This window comes from Odontomachus brunneus, unplaced genomic scaffold (genome assembly GCF_010583005.1).
Source record: "Odontomachus brunneus isolate Ranch 3 - 2012 unplaced genomic scaffold, Obru_v1 Obru_scaffold_026, whole genome shotgun sequence".
Classification (NCBI taxonomy): domain Eukaryota; kingdom Metazoa; phylum Arthropoda; class Insecta; order Hymenoptera; family Formicidae; genus Odontomachus; species Odontomachus brunneus.
In genome coordinates, this window is record NW_022639476.1 from 1,731,650 (window position 1) to 1,748,434 (window position 16,785).

The 16,785-nt window shown below is 49.4% G+C and overlaps 2 protein-coding genes across 5 annotated transcripts in view; one reads left to right on the top strand and one right to left on the bottom strand.

Moving 5' to 3' along the window:
• LOC116842698 overlaps nt 1–11,968 on the bottom strand; it is a 287,750-nt gene extending 275,782 nt beyond the window's left edge. For 2 of the 3 annotated variants that reach the window (XM_032812263.1, XM_032812262.1), the window contains exon 1: nt 10,538–11,961. In XM_032812263.1, the coding sequence (XP_032668154.1) occupies nt 10,538–10,802 (265 nt within the window). In that variant the 5' untranslated portion in view covers nt 10,803–11,961. Of the gene's footprint in view, nt 1–10,537 lie in introns of all 3 variants that reach the window. The other variant, XM_032812264.1, reaches the window with a different exon arrangement.
• Nucleotides 1–16,785, top strand: part of LOC116842697 (serine/threonine-protein kinase MARK2-like) — a 284,293-nt gene that overhangs the window by 218,173 nt on the left and 49,335 nt on the right. For both annotated transcript variants that reach the window (XM_032812259.1, XM_032812260.1), the window contains one exon: nt 13,966–14,091. In XM_032812259.1, the coding sequence (XP_032668150.1) occupies nt 13,966–14,091 (126 nt within the window). The remainder of the gene's footprint in view (nt 1–13,965; nt 14,092–16,785) is intronic.

Sequence of the window (16,785 nt, forward strand, 5' to 3'; positions counted from 1 at the left end):
CCCGTTCTCTCTCCTCTTTCTCCCTCGTTTGTGTGCCACGTCGATCTCGATCTTGTCTCACCATGCCGTATCTCGCGTACCGCGGATCACAGTTACGATTGCCTATCTCGTGGCCTTCCACGGCTCGCACGAAATAGCACAAGCTTCGACGGCGGACGCCTCGGAATACTAATTGGCCGGGCACGCCAAGTATCGCAAAGTCGCAAATCTCAATCAGCCGAAATGAGCCTGCGCAATGGCGAGCTGTCCGAGGGGGTATCTCCGAACGTTCGTAATTTTAACGACATACTCTTGCTACCCGATTCGAAGTCAATCCTATTTGTGCGAGTTTCTCGGAAAGAGCAATTTCACTCGAAGAAACTTGGAGAAGTAATCGAGACGTCGGCATAAGATGATTTGCTTAATTGTCTGGGAACTTTCGTGTAGAAAAATATTTCTGGGGTAAATCATCCTAGCTTTTTTGTCCGACTAATTTAAGTAATCGCCCCTTCGCCTTGTGATTTAAAGCTACGCTCTCTTAAAGTGAATCAGTGAATAGTCACTGATATCAGTTATAAGTATAGCACTGAGCACTTTCAGTGCAACACTTATAACTGCAAATCAGTGTATATTCATTGTATTCAATGTTTCACTGATTCATTTTAAGAGAGCATGTTCCTTCGGATTTACTTCAATCCACCGACGACGATACACGGCGATCTAGATCGACCGCGATCGCGCGGCGATTCTTTCTGCACGTTGATACTTTCGCCGGTTACGCAAGTCGTAAATGCAGCGCGTTTGTGTGTGCGTGTATGTATGTGTGCGTATCGACAACATTTTGTAGGAAGTATTTCATACGTCGGGGATCTCGTAGGCTGTAAAACCGTGAACGCTCGGCGACCATCTAAAATAACAAACCGCTCGCTGGGGAAAGTGTAGCAAGTGAGCGAGCGCGAGAACGCGGCGTCTGTTAAAATTAAAACTCCCGGATTAATTTACCACACCCCACGTTCTCCTTGTTCCCTCCTTCCCTCCTGCTCCGCCGCCCACCCTCTGGCCGCTCCTGCGAGGACCGGGATTTGATAATATCAAGGGCGATCCGTGAGTGGAATAGTCAAGTGGCCGGCCGGTTTCGTTACGTCCGTGTCTCGTAATAAAAGTCACCCCTCTCCTGTAATCTACGATGTCACGGAAAATTCGGACCATTAGGTATGTGGGGACTACGTGACGGAGATGACCGACGAGGTAGCACGAATTAAAAGAGAAAAATTTCATCCCGACTGCCCCGCACGCCTTCCCCTCTTCCCCCCTCCTCCCCAACGAGACCTAAATTGGCGCGTTCAAGTGCCGGTGCGACGATGGCAGAGCGAGTCGACGACTCATGGGAAAACACGTGCATTATTTTCCGCGTCCGTGATTCACAATGCAAGTCCGTCTCGCGCGATCGTCGAAGACACGTGTCAGATTTACTCGAGCGCGTCGGCGTTATAAATCTATCCGGAAAATATACACGCACAACAACACGACGGTTGCTCGAGAGAACTTACGCGTTCACAAAGTAAGATAAAGTATCGTATAATGCGCAGACGCTAATAACGCTAGTACCTAACTCTGAACATTTTTGTTGTCTTGGTTATTCAGTATGATTTAATTTAAATTTAAAAATTTAATTTAAGTTTTCAACGTTGAATATATACGTTCAATATATCGCATTCTTTGCTTCAAAAGTGATACCACTCAAGAAACGCGATTTTCGAATTATTACTACGAATGAGTTAGGTATACATATTAGGGTTGTGAACCGAAAATGACAAAAACGACATTTGATCATATTTCTAAGAATACTTTCTTGTTGAGATGTTATTTGATTAGTTAATAATTTTCTGTCAAATTGAAAAATTGTTTTTCCCCTTTTCTAAGACACTTAATTTTTCGACTTGTGCCACTTTTGAAGCGAGGGTGCTATATGTATGCTCAGAGAAAAAACATGACGATGGCAACTATATAGGTGACAACTATACGAATTTCTTGTATGTTTAAATACTCGTTTTAAAGACCAAAAAAAAGAATTTCGAGAGTTACATATCAATATTGTTAGTATCCAGGCATATCTTCACTTTAAGACTAACGTCTTGAAATATTTTTTACATTAATGTAACTCCGACATTTCCGCCTTTGCCAGCTAGCTCGCTTAATTCGACGACGTATAAATCAGACTTGAATCTTCAGATTTTAATTCACCGCCATAAAGAAAGATAGATCGATAGATACAGAAGGAGAGAGAGGAAGAGAGAGAAAGAGAGAGAAAGTACCCGTTTTGTTTTTGCCATTTTCTCGCGGACGTCGCAGGGTCGGGCTCCGAACGATTTAATTCCATCTAGCACTCAGCGTGTTTTACTTAATCGAGAAGCGTCCTTTTTTTCGTACGAATCGCCGTCCTCGCCCTCCCCCTGACAAATGCCGGTCGAGTTTCTTAGTTACGACGGGAGAAACGACAAATTTCAAAGGGGGGTGCTAAGTATCCGAGATGGCCCGGGGAAAACCGCTCGTCGCCGTGAACGATGGGAGCCTTGGGGGAGGCGGGGGAGGAGTCCCTGGTGATTCAATTCGATACAATCGGGAGTAGATTTCCACGCTTCCGTAATATATTGTATTCGTGACCCTATGTCGCGACACCCTCCGCCCCTCCCCATTCGTCACCTCGTTAACACGCACGATTTTGCAATCGGGAACGTTCAACCGCGGCCGATCGATAATTAAACGACTGATCCGCTAATTGTACGTTTTCCCGGGTCAGTCCAGCCGCTCGACAGATCTAAGTGCGCCCGTTGGCTCGCCGATTCGCGAGTCCACCTCGACGAGCTTTTCCAGTCGAGGAATATCCTGCTACAGAGTATCGTGCGAAACCATCGTCGTGACTTCTTATGCACGCATACATGACGTTACTGCCGATTTCTCACACGCGGCATTTACAACACGCGCGTTCTCTCTTTTTCCTGTACGCTCTCTCTCTCTCTCTCTCTTTCTCCCTTTCCCCTTCCTCCTCCCCTCTCTTTCTCTCTCTCTTTCTATTCACGATATTTACATCGGCGTATGTCCGTGGTACACCCGAGCGAGGTAAATTTGGGTGCAACAACCCGAAGTTATTATCGTGTCGGCTGAGCGTTGATCCCCATTTTTCAAAGTACCTACAGAGCTCGTCCGACCCCTCACGGGCCTTTCAAAGGCTTCCCGAGGCTTAACGAGGGTAAAAGGTAAAATAAACAAGCCCGTGCAAAAGCCCGCCTGTCTCTCTCGCGCTCTTTTTCTTTCCGTCTTTCTCCCTCTCTTTTTCTCTGTCTCGTTCTCTCTCTCTCTCTCTCTCTCTCTTCCTCTTTGTGTTAAACGCACTGGCGTATGCGTCGATACCGATATCTATGTGCCTACGTGGCGCGTAGGGCGCATGTGCATCCGCGCGACGGGCATGAAGGCACTTAGCTGATTGCCCGGAAATTGATCAGGAAAATTGGACGGCCGACGGGGCGAACGAGCGAGCGCGGATACAGGCGTGAGCGGCCCTTTTTGTTGCCAGAAAACACGTTTCGATATGATTTTTCGGCGTCGCGTGGAGGGACGATCGATGTTGTTCGATGCGCTTGCCGCATGCCGACGACGTACGTTTTCGCATTTCCGCATTTCCGCGTGGGAAACCACGCTTTTCGACGTCCAACAGACCGTATCGCTCTGTTTTCTTAACACCTCGCTGAATATGTCTTGTATTATCGTTCTAATCTCTGCCGTCGTTTTTCACGTCGAAAATAGCCGCGGTTCTTGTATCGAAAATACGACTCTCGAGCCAACACCGATGTGTCACATCGCGATCTGACCGATTTTTATCTGCTTATCGTATACGCGAGGATCGAGGCGAAAGCGGATTTCGCGGTATCGGAAAAATTGACGCGCGAGTCGCGCGGTTTCCAGTTTAATTCTCATATTCCACCCTCCCCCGCCGCACACAGTGTCTCGGCGCGTTTCATCCTATTTTACGGTGGCGCACTCAGCTGCGCGCCTTCTTATTGCGTCGCTGCCTGTCGATCTGCGTTGCGAATAAAAAACGTCAGAGCCAGAAACGATTTTTTTCTCTCTCGCCTTCCCTCGCCTCCCCCCCTCTCCCTCTCTCTTTTAAACTAAAGGGGCCACGCGTATATACCCCGGAAAGAGGATTTTCGGCGGCGGGGCGGCCCCGGAAAGACAGCAAATCAGATTTGCTGTCTGGGAAAATGTTGTACCGGATTAGGTTCCTTCCATGCGCCCGGCGGGAAATCCGATTCTCATCGGGAGTGTATTTCGCGGTATCGGTCCGACTCGTCGTCGTCGTCGTCGATCGAATATCCTTCTCGCCAATCCACGTGGCGAACAGTCATCTTTAATTTTCTATACCACGCGGAAAAACGAAGCGGGACGCGTTCCCTCCTCATTTCCCGCGCTTCCCGAAAGCGAAATTTCCTCTTTCCGTATCAACCCTGATTGGCGAACAATCCGAGAATCGTGAAACTATAATATAATTTTCAAGCTAACTTTCAATTTGTTGAATGATGATGAATTACACGAAGAGAATTTTATAGTAGAATTATTATAAAATTTTGTAACTGAGAAACAGATCGACATTCTCCCTGCAGCAATTCACTATTCCCTGCTTTCATGTGTTTATATTTTAAAATCTGAAACGTGCTGTTAAAATATTTGCTACGTTTCTAGCAAAATTAATTCTTCAACAAGACAGACTTTACTGTATGACTCACTGCACTGTTAGAAAGTAAAAATAAAATAAAATTCTCACTGCACTGTTAGAAAGTAAAAATAAAGTAAAATCCTAAAATAGGATTCACATGAAAAGTGGCAGTGGATAACTATTTGTTGCATCAGTAAAGCCTACACAAATGTTATATATCCTATTGGTTTATCCTGGAAATTTCCTATTGGTCTTTTAAGTTTGATAGAATTTGCAGGTTTAACATGAAATATCGATTTAAATGTTCCACATTCAGGCCATCCGTATTTAGAAACTATGGAGCATCTACTCTCGGTTAGACGCTGCGTCTAACCGCGGAAACTTAATGAAATAATAAAGAGACTTTCTCCTCTCGCCGATAAATGCGAGTACCATGAATGATTCGACAGTTAGCCGTTCACTCGTGTGAACAGTCGACTAGACTCAGCTTGGCTCGGCTTTTCTAAGGCAAGCCGCGGTGATAAATCGAAGTCGAGTACTGCGGAACGACGCGTGTCTGGTAAGTGTTCATGGTTCCTGGGTGCCTCTGGCAATAAGACGGATTCCCCGCTCTAATGCCGGGAACCCTCGGACCCCGGGCATAGATTAGGGTCATGTTTCGGCCGCGTCAGCGTTTCCGTGCATCACGCGCACGCCTCGGCGCGTCGAAAGTTTCCCGTGTGAGTTTCCGCGCGAGAGAGATCGAACTCGATTTCGAGGACGATATACGGTGTATCGTCGCGATTCCGTCCCGTGATTTATTCGCGACTATCACAACACGTCGCCTCGACGATCGAATTCTCCTCGAGCTTCTCGTGACAGCGAGCAGTTACGCCGTGGGACTCGATCTAGTCTTCGAGCTGTTTACCGTGTATAGAGCATCGGTCCGTTCGTTACATCCTCGGGAACAGAGACGTTAGCGACAATGCGTCTCGTTCGCGGCGACAATCGCGCACCCTCCCTCGTCGACAAAAAGGAGACACTATTCTTCACGGTGCACGAGCGCTATTCACGACCACCGATTTATCCGGCGTTCACACTCAGACCATACCCAGGGCCGGTTTCGAGCCCTCCCAGTCTCGAGTTAAAAGATATACACCGCGTAGAACCATAACAGGGGAGTTTGCGTGTGCTACCTGAAGCAAAATTCTCAGAAGCGAACGCTCGCCTCTCTCTTTCCACCTCTCTTCCTTTTCATATTTTATCCAATTCAGCAACATTCGGACAACTAATGTTTCGCCGCGATTAGCGGCGGAGATATATGAAGATAATTAAATAATAAGTACTCTTTAAACTCCTAAAAGGGAGAAATCTCACTTGAAACAAGTGAATATTTTTATGTATCTTCCGAATGGAATTTTGGTCGAAGAAATTCAGAGAGTACCCTCCAAATTGTTTTCACTGGAAATTGAAGAGTGAATCTGACGTACTTCGCCGAAACATATTCAATCGATTGAAACATTTGCTCATATCAAGTCAGAAGCCGCTCTGAATTCGAGTGAAACATTCACCCTTGCGATTTCGAGTGACAGCGCTCTCACTAATACTTCGTGCGTAAAACACTGCAACTTTTTCCTTCGTTTGAAGGAGACTCCACTCCAGGAAATTTTAAAGCATGTAGCGACACATGTATTGATTTCCAAGACGCTTGTTCGAACAGCGCTACCCGTTGCAGCTTTCCAACCTTGAAAACCGTCCACCTTCCTGCCCGCCACGCGAAGCTGGCCCTAGGTAGGAGGCGCGCGATCGTTCACCGGCGCCCTTTCCGCATTTTTTCCCGCGCATGTCAACCGAGGAGTTGGCGGGTTTAACGTCGCGCACGTGTGTGCGCAAGGGTGGCACGAACACACGGACACAAGTGCGTGGCGGAAAGTGGGTCGACTGGTGAGAGCTACGCGGAGAGAAGCCCGGAGGTGGACGCCATCGAGGGAGGGAAAGTAAATTTCCGCCTCGATTGGCGTCTCCGACGAGTGAATTTCGTTCCCGAAAATCCGAGAAGGGTGGTCGCCCCCTTTACTCCGAATCCCCTCTCTCGTATACTTTAGACGCTTTTCCTTCTTCCCCCCATTCGCCCCCTCCCCCCGTCCTCTCGTCCTCCTTGGCAGCGCCTGCCGATCGCCTCGGTCGCCCCGCGGCGCGTCTTTTATAAGCAGTAATTCATAACCCCACGTTTGACCGCGGCATCCCCCGTGCGTTATTTATTCTGGGTGCAACTCGTATTTTTTCGGCCGTTTTATCGGGCATCTCTCGATTTATGTGCGCCGGCTGCCCGGACCCTAAATACCGTATGTGTCGCGCTCGTCGTATGTGTCGACCGTATACACACGAATCCGCCGTGCCCACGAATTCATTGATATTCCGTGCAGAATCGTCGTCCGCGCCATTGCGATGTCGGCCTAATGAATTTAACCGTCGTGCCGATGCCCTCTTACCGGTCGGAACCACTTTGGTTCTTTATATTCACCTTCGTCTACCTCCTCCTCCTCCCCCTCCTCCTCCGCCTCCCCGTGCTGCTGCCGCTCTGCTGCTCTTCTTCTCGTCCCCTTCTTCTTTTCCTCGCCTTCTCGCCGCGACTCGCACTTCTCCGGCCCTCGGCGCGCACCGTGTGAATTCTTAAATTTACAATCCGCCGCATAATTAAATCTGTCGTGCCCCTTTCCATTCCCCTTCCCTCCCCCGACCGCCTGTCCGCCAGCATCCGCCCTCGAATCTCCGACGAAAGAGGCGTCGGCCTTTAAAAGCTGCGTTAAAAGGAACCAAGACCGACTCGCCGCAGATAAAGACGCGGGATCTTGCGCGCGGATTTAACGATGCCCGAATTTACGCGTTCTCCGGGACAAGCAAATTACGAGGGCTCGCGAAATTGAATGTGATAAAGAAAAGAAATAGTAGTCGGTCGGACGTTGCAGACAATCGCGATACGCACTCTGTAAGGAAAAAGAGCTAATTCGAGTTCAAGCACAGGATTACTAGAGCTATGTATCATATGGGTAAAACCTTTCTTGTGCTAGAAAATAGAGGAATATTTATTGAACATGAATACTCAATATAAATAATCAAACGTTTCGGTTCAATCATGAACCCTCTTCAGTGATATAAAAATTCAAGGTTTACAAAACGAACTCATTACTCATTAAAGACCTTAATAAAATGACATGAATGTTATTCGCAGTATTATAGCTGACAAGACCGTTACCCGACTAATATTAAGAAGTTCAAATTAATACTAGGAAGTAGCCGTCATAACTATAAAAACCATAAAATAAAATGATTGAGTTTTTATATCACTGAAGAGGGTTCATGATTGAGCCGGAACGTTTGATTATTTATATTGAGTATTCATGTTCAATAAATATTGCTCCATTTCCTAACACAAGGAAGGTTTTACCCATATGGTACACAGCACTAGTAATCCTGTGCTTGAACTCGAATTAGCCCTTTTTCCTATTATTTAATTACTATCATTGTTATTGAGTCCTTATTTTCTTTCTCTTAATAGCACTCTGTAAGGTTCAATTACCTCCTCTCCCTTTTTTACTGATCCGTCTTTCGCGTTACAGCGAGGCTGTAATAAAATAAAAATAATACAGCGACATGTTGCAGCGTACCCGTAGAGTGACGCGAGACCGGAGCGGGAGATTAAATTCTAACCCTGTTTATACGCGGAGCAACCCCGGCGTAGACAAGCGGGCCACACCGCGCCCCTGAAGAAAGACTCTCTCTTCCTCCCTTCTCTCTCCCTCTCTCTCTCTCTTTCTCCCTCCCATTCAATGAGTCGCGTTTTGAAAATACAGTCGTCCGCGATTTCAAGCCCGGGGTGATTATCTGCTCGACGTTTCGACGGGATGCACAATGCCACCCGTTGCGCGGAGACACCCGCCGGGGTTGACCGAGCGGGAGCGAGAGGAGCGACGGATGGGACGCGGTGGTAGGCGCCCCGGCATTTCTTCCTTTTCGTTTTCCTTTCCTTTTTTGTCCAGGACGCACTCTCTGTATTTTTTTGCGCCTGCACTAAGGCAGGTGGAACCGGCGAGGCGTAACGGGGAATCCCCGGGTGCGGCTAATAGCGATTCAGCTTCCTCCGCCTCCCCCAAGTCAACGAGAGAGGACGCATAGGTCCGGGGCGTAGGTAGAGAAGGTAGGTAGGTAGGTAGGTAGGTAGGTAGGTGAGTAGATGGGTAGGTACGTATGTAGGTAGGTAGGTGGGCTGCTAGAGTAGATGCATCACACCCGGATGGAGCTTTTCGAAACCATCGTACCATGGGAACGGGTTTTTAATTTCGGAGCCCCGTTCGTCGAGTGAGCTCGCGAGCCCCGTAGTTTAACAGACGAATGACCGGATATTAAACGTACACGTGCGCGTCCAATGGAAATGGACGGGTTCGATCTATCCCGATTAGATTAACACCCGGCTGCTCGTGTGTGCGCGCGCGCGGATTAAAAAGCGTATGTCGGCTCGCGAAACTGAGGTCTCGCGCTTTCATGTTGCACCGAGCGTGACCCGTGAACTTTCCAAATCCGCGTCGATTTGGGCTACAAAGTTCTTCAATAGTTGGACAACTTTTGCACTCTTTTCCACTCAATAACCCAACATTTTCATGAAAAATAATATCGTAATAAAGAGGCTCTCTCGAAGTTTACAGTAAAGTAAGTAACAAACGCGATTCTTGTATTTTTTTTCGCACAAATTTAAATCTCTGGAGGTTAAGGCTCCCGATAGTAAATTAAACTTAGATCCAAATTTATACAAAAACTCTGTTCTGAATGCGTTTGAACAAATTATGACAGAGTTTGAACTAAAATCTAAGAGTTTAAACTGTCGCTTCCGACAAACAGGGAATCAGATCTAGCTGCGTTTCTCAATTTCCACCGCTATTATCGTCACTGTTCAAGATCACTCAAGCCCAAGATGGCCCAAGGCAAAGGACCCAAACTCTCAAACGGAGATCAGCGCGGAGACTTCCACGCTAACGCGGCTAATTTTCTGCAAGTCGCCGTGCGACCCACCCATCCATCCGTCCATCCATCCGTCCATCGGACCTCGTATTAACGGCGGACCGCACGTCCGTTGATCGCCGGCCGTTCACGGTCGGCGATCGATGGTTTGGATTTGGGCCAGAATGACGCGGAGAGCGCCGGGAGAGCCTTCGCGCGCCCGCGCGCGGTCATGGGGGCTTTTTGGCGGGGCGGGCAGAGATTGCCGGAGCGAAATTGAGGTCGTGCCACTGGCCGTAAACCTCTGAAACGCCGCCACCGGCCGCGCCATTCGGTCAATTATTCGCTTCGAATTACGGCCCTCCAATTGCGCGAGAGTTATAAGAGCAGTCCGGCTGCTACCGCCGATATATACCGGCCGCGGCTCAGCCGATTGGCAGCTCGTTTATGATAACGGCCCTGGACGACACCCGTCCGACGGTCACGTCTCGACCCCCCGTCATCCCCGTGCTCGCAGCGGCGAGCGTAATTTCTCTCGCGCGATATCCCCGTGCTCTTTTACCGTACTAAGGATCTACCTATTTGCCGATCGTCACACGCTAAAGCAATATCGTACGCGTTTACTTCAATATTTTAAGATCGAATTAATACATCGACAGACATTATAAAATTTTTTAAGGGTTTAGACAGGTGCGCTGGGCCAAAAATCCTACGCAAATAGGTATGGAATAATCTCGCTACGGCGCGAGGAGTCGTGAGGAATCGCGACTCCTCATACTCTTTTATTCGTCCTCGCAGCGAGGACATCACTCGCGCGAGAGCCTCCAATTTATCTGAAGTTGAAGAAGCAGGAAATATTTTTTTACGTACCGGCTATCGAGCTGCTTTGCTCGATTACGATCTCGGAGGGTGTCGAGCATCGCGCGCTGCATAACGTGTGGCTCGTAGCGACAATCTCGCATCCCGGCCCGCCGCGTATCGGCGTACAGCACCTACGTAAATGTGCGTGCATGCGTGTACACACGTCGTAAGTCGCGAGTGTGTTGGCGCGATGTACGCGCCTGTATCCTCCGCAGGAGACCTTGACAGGTCGGGCCGCGCGCGTTGGGCATCGTCGCGGCCCTCGCTCGTACATCTCGACCCACGCAGAAGCATTCGTTGCTAAGCGATCTCTAAAATGGATACCTTAATGTGGCTTTCGCAAACATTATTACGGCGCGACTGCTTTTCCCGGCTCTCTCGCTCGCGCAAATAGAACTACTTTATTCGCGTCCCTTCGCGGCCTCTCGCCACCACTCGACCCCGTTTTACCGCGGCTTCAAAGAAGATTCTGCGTAGCGCTAACCGATATAAACCGTGCTCCGGCTGCATGCTCCGGGATTATCCTCGCGGCGTTTTTGCAACTTGCGCCGGCGAATCTAGAGCGCTCACGCGTCTAGAATTTATGTGGCATGTCCGATTTCTCTATTTTAACTCCTGCTTCTTGTTTATCGAGCCTGCATTTAAGTTCCACACAGATTGCAAAATTCCTATAATTGTGGAAAACTTATGAGGAAAATTTATGAGCAGAGCCTGTGCTCTTTCGTCCCGACTTTACAAGTGCACTTTACAAGTGCACTCACTATCGATATCCCCGATATCGGGTTACCTTCAATTCGACCAGTCGATCCGTCATGTCACGACGGTCTAGAAAGTTTACAACGACAAGCGGTGAGATCACAACGTAGAATGGTGAGATGAAAAGCGATACGTCAGTTGATTAAGTTGTAACATAATACGAACATACAGAGAGATAAAGGGTAACACGGGAAAAGGGGTCATGGAGACGCGGAAAGAGATCGAATCAAAGTGGCCGTAGAAAGTTCATAGATGTAACTTACATGTGTACCATTTCGACGCTTCACCGATTATCAGCGACTTCCGAGGAATTATCGCGCTGCGGTGGTCGAAGAAACAGGAGAAGCGGCGAGACGAAGAGCGGAACATCAGTACGACACGGAGTTGTAACAGAATGTAAACTGAGATAAGTCGGGAGAAAGAGAAGAGGGAGAGACAGAGAGAAAGGATCAGGGAGATATGAAGGAAGGAGGAGAGCAAGTAACAATGCTTGTAATCTATAAAATTCGCAATTACTATTCGCATCCCACCAGCCGCGAGCATTCTAGAAACGCTCCCGCATACAATTTCGATGCATTATCGCGCATTATCCTCGACTTCGCAAGATCGATACCCCAGGCTGCAGCGCTTAAAGAGGAAGAAGTGACGATCATAATGTGGAACGACGAGACGAAGAGCGGCGCGTCAGTTGACTGAGTTGTAACATAATGCAAACGGAGATAAGACGAGAGAGAGAGAGAGAGAGAGAGAGAGAGAGAGAGAGAGAGAGAGAGAGAGGTTCGAAGAAGAGCAAGAGAGAGGAAGAGCGAAAGAAAGAAGAAGAGAACGAGTGAGAGGAAGAGAAAGGGAGCGAGTCGACAGTGGCGAGCGGTAGCTGGTCGACTGACAGCGCCTAAAGAATTAGTATCTTGTATCTGGCGAAGGGCGCCACAAATCATTTGGGGAGGCTGTCAGAAATACCTTGAGCTCAACTCGCAAGAGCCCGCTCTTCTCTCTACCTTCTCGCACATTCCCGCCCTTCTCCCCCTCCCCTCTCTCTCTCTCTCTCTCTCTCTCTCTCTCTTTCTCTGACGCTACATCGCGAACGGTCCCGGAACAGGCGCTCTTCCTCTACTCCTCCCTTCCGTTCTCCAGCTCGATCTCGTCTCTCTCTGGCGCGCTGCGGAAAGCAGTAACATCAAAGAACACCGGCGCCTCCGACGCCGCTAATGATATGCGACCCGCCGTCGCCACTGCCGGGCAACCTGGAAACTCGAGGACGCACGTTCCGACCTCCCTTGGAAACAGACCTTCGGCGGAAAGTTCCCGCAGCGGTTTCTTCTCTCAGAGAAAGAGAGAGAGATACGAATTTAGATATTAATTAAGCGGCGGAAGTACTAATGGCAGCTAAGTGCATCGGCGCTTCATGCTACCCTGATTCGAGAATAGCATAACTCTTCGTGTTCGGAAATTCGAGGGTGGGTGATACCGAATTACCATCCTGCCGATCCCTTTCGCTTCGCGTTTTCTCCACCCGTGTCTCACCAACAACTTCGGACAGGGGACGACGACACGGCGCGCCGTAAGACCTCCGTCGCGCCGGTGGCGGTACAAGTTTTCGCGAGTTAATTTGCACTCGGCACGCATACGCACGTCCCTTCGCAAGTTGATGTAATTCGGCGTTACAGTTTCCTCCTGCCTCGCGCGCCCTCGCGGGCCGCTCGATGCGAGGGGCGCGACAAAGTCCACCATTTCAATCGCTTAGGTTCGCGCGAATTACCGCCTACGGCCCTTTACGGCACATCAAAGGGACAGGGAACCGTGAAGGCGCACTCCCTTCGCCTCGCGCGGCTGTCTTAGCATATTCGGATCCCAAGGCATCTCTTTCCTTCCTCCCCCTCCTGCTCCCTTGGTTTTTGCTCTCGTGCCACCTTCACCCTCGCCGTGGAAAACGGCCTCGTTGCTCCTCGAGGAAGCATATGGAAGGTGTTTGACGTGCTGGCAATTCGAGGAGAGAATGCGGAGCGATTGATCCCTAAAAGCCCCAAGGATAAACTCGCGCGTTTTTCATTCGGGAAGGAATACTTCTCGGCGTGGCGGCAGAAGGTGAAGAAGGAGAAGGAAAAAAGAGGAGAAGGAGGAGGAGAAAGAGAAGAAGGAGGAGGAGGAGGAGCGCGCGCGAATAAAGCGTTTATTCAAGCGGAGGTGCGCCGTATTGACGTGAAACTTTTTCTCGCCACCATATGCCGGTTATTTACTCACCTGCCGGCTACGTCTTAATTTGGTGAGGGTCTAGCAAAGGGAGATATTTAAACAGTGTTTTGGGTGACTATCGCACAACATGCATCTTGGAATTTCAATTTCAATTTACACATCGCGCGCGCGTGCAAATGTTGAGATAATCGTGATAACAAATCCCGAGAAGCGTCAATCAGTCGGCGAAACTTGTTCACGTTTAAAATTCCTCGAGTAATAAAATTGTGTATTACTTTTTTCGCTCCGTTTTTCAAGTGAAACTTCATTCCAAAAAATTTAGAGAGAAGCTTTAATTAGTCTGCGAATCTTGTTTAAAAATTTTTCGAGTAACTCAATTATGCAGTAATTCAAATGCTAACAACGCTCTTGACGTTCTTTTTAACACAACGGTAGATCAAGTACGCGTTTAATTAATCACGTGAATCTTCTCGCTTCTTATGTTTCAGGTGGCGGTTAAGATAATAGATGTCGCGCAAGGCAAGGACTACGTGATGAAGAACCTGACGAGGGAGGCGAAGGTGCTGTCGATGCTGCAGCATCCAAACATCATGAGACTCTATGAAACTATCCGGGTGAGTGAAGAGCATTTCGGGGGTACGCAATCGCTTTCGAGAATTCGGGGACGATCGATCAGATCTCTTTATCCTAATTGACCCGCGTCGAAAGTTTAATCGGGCTCTTAGTGACCGAGACGAGTCGACATCTCGCGGCCGATCAGACGACATTCGCGTCCGTCATGCTTTTGTACGACGATCTGTTCATTCATCCGGCTAGAGGGGACTATGTTATTTCGTCTCGCGCATCCCTCTTCCAATGACAGCCACTATCCCCGTCGTAGATTCCGCGTTGCTCTTCGGTCACGCCACTCTCATCCGGTACATGACGTTCGTCAGAACTCCGTGACAAATCGCGAATGTCCCGAAATTTCGGCGCGCTGCCGGAGTCCGTTAACGCCACCCGAGAGAGAGATGATCCATCTTTCTGGATTTAATTAAACACGCCATTTAGCTGAATTTATGAACCGACCGTATATCCAGCCGGCTGAGCGCCGCGTCAAAGTAGACGAGCCTTTCTTCACCCCTTTAACTGTTCAGTCGGTGAAGCGCGCAGATGAGACGGGAATAGGATCGAACGAAAGATTGCTACTTGGTATAATCTCGAATTTGACGCCTCTCTCTCGGCTGTCTCGGTCGTAAATAAAGGCTGAAACCGATGTAACTTCGACGGTACTCGCCGAACGTAGCCCGACGCCGTCGAGGGATACATTCCGCGCGACGTTCGCGAGCGTCGGGAATTGATCTGGCCGAGATGATACCGAGTCCAATCGCCGAGTGCAAACTCGGAAATTATTTGTTCGAGTTGCAATCCTTTCCGCGCCGTCGACATACGGAGGAGGAGGCCTGGACCGGCACCATTAATGCACTGCGTCGTACGTGACCTGGCAGTACGGGCGCGAACATTGACCCAACACGCGGACACGCGAGTGCACGTGCACGCGCGTAACACACTGTACACGCACGCACGCACGCACGCACGCGCGTGCATACATTCGTACGTACATACATACATACATACATACGAATGAAGGAAAGTACGGACGGGAGAGAGAGAGAGAGAGAGAGAGAGGGGATGAGGGAGGAGAAAAAGCCGGGGAGAGGGCTCTCGTATGCTTGTACGACGTAATTGAATTCATGTGTGGGACGTCGATATCAGAGGCTCGCCGGCGCAGCATCGCGCACCTCGTTTACTCTGAAAATTTTGTTAGTCCGCGCGCTCGCTCGTCACGATCGAGTTACGAGGCGGAACGCGCCCGCTCTCGGCCCCGGCACGGAAGGGAGGGAGGAAAAGGGGTGTATACGCGCCGGGAAAGATAAAGTACGTAGGAAAATATGACGGGAACGCGCGGCCCGCCGGATAGCCGGATCCCCCGCGTGCGATTCGAGAATTTCGGAATTTCGGAGACCACCGCGAAATATCCAGCGCGGAATGAACGAGCAGTCGGAGCACGGCCAGTCTGATAGCTGGCTGGCTGACTGACTGACTGGCTGGCTGGTTAGCTAGTCAGAGAAAGAGAGAGAGAAAGAGACACGTGTACCAATTTTTCGAACTAAATACACCGCGAAAAACGTCGTTTCCTGAACGTGATAGGATAGCGATTCGTTTCGAAAACCACGCGACTAAAATATCGAGATGGACACCCTCTAAGTTTCTTGGACTACAATATCGCTCAAAGAGTAAAGTAAACCGGCCCAGTCATTCGGATCCGAGTGATCTTTCACTCATATAGAGTGAACAGTCAACGCGCAATAATACATAGAAAATACACTGCTCGAGTGTGGCTCGAGAACGAGTAAACGTGCGGCGAGAAACGCGCGGATCTCCGCCGAGGGGAGCGATCGTCCTCGTACACAGCGAGTTTTCATAAATGGACAAACGATTCTCCGAATTACACCGTTCGATTCTTCTCTCTTCCTCTCTGTCCCTTTCTTTCACCGCGTCTCGACGGGAATGATTTTATAGTTCGCGGACGGTATTACCCTCCTCGCGTTTATGAAACGCGAATAGAGAAGCGCGTCTTGTTTTATTTAAGCTATCCGTCGAAGGGGAAGAGCCATCGACGATGAGAATGCTCGCACCTGACGGCAAATATGATAATATCGGGACGAGAGGACTCCGCCTTTCTTGCCGTCGCTAAATTGGCTATATATGACGTCGCCTTATATCTCATCTCCACGTCTCGTGATCTTTACGACAGGACGCGCGCGCGAGCCAAGTGCGCGCGTAGGGTGCTGGCATCATTGTCGTCGTCGTCGTCATCGTCGCACCGTGCGATTTCGACTGCCGATTCCGGATTCTTCGTAGCATCTGCGTCTCGCATGCAGGCTGTAAAGTATATTCGTTCTCCCAGGCTGGGAGAGACTCACTACTTTACGCAGGGTCGCGCACGTCTGCCAATGACGTGTCTGCGCGCGGCGATAGGCAGCCCGTTTCCGAACGACGACGATAAACGCGCTATCGACGATGCCGTCCGGCTAATCGGCTATGCAAATGGCCACTCTCCCTCGTATTAATTATTAATACCCGGATTTTGATGTCGCTGACAGTCAAACGCGTCGCTGCAAGTTTTCGCAGTTTCGAATTTATGAATAATTTATGGACGGCGGTGGCGAGACCGGGCGAGAGCCATGCGGCTGTGACCGGCGATGACGAAAACCTCAGCCACGACTGCAAATTCGCGACAGGACACGCGACACGTAGGGCGCGAC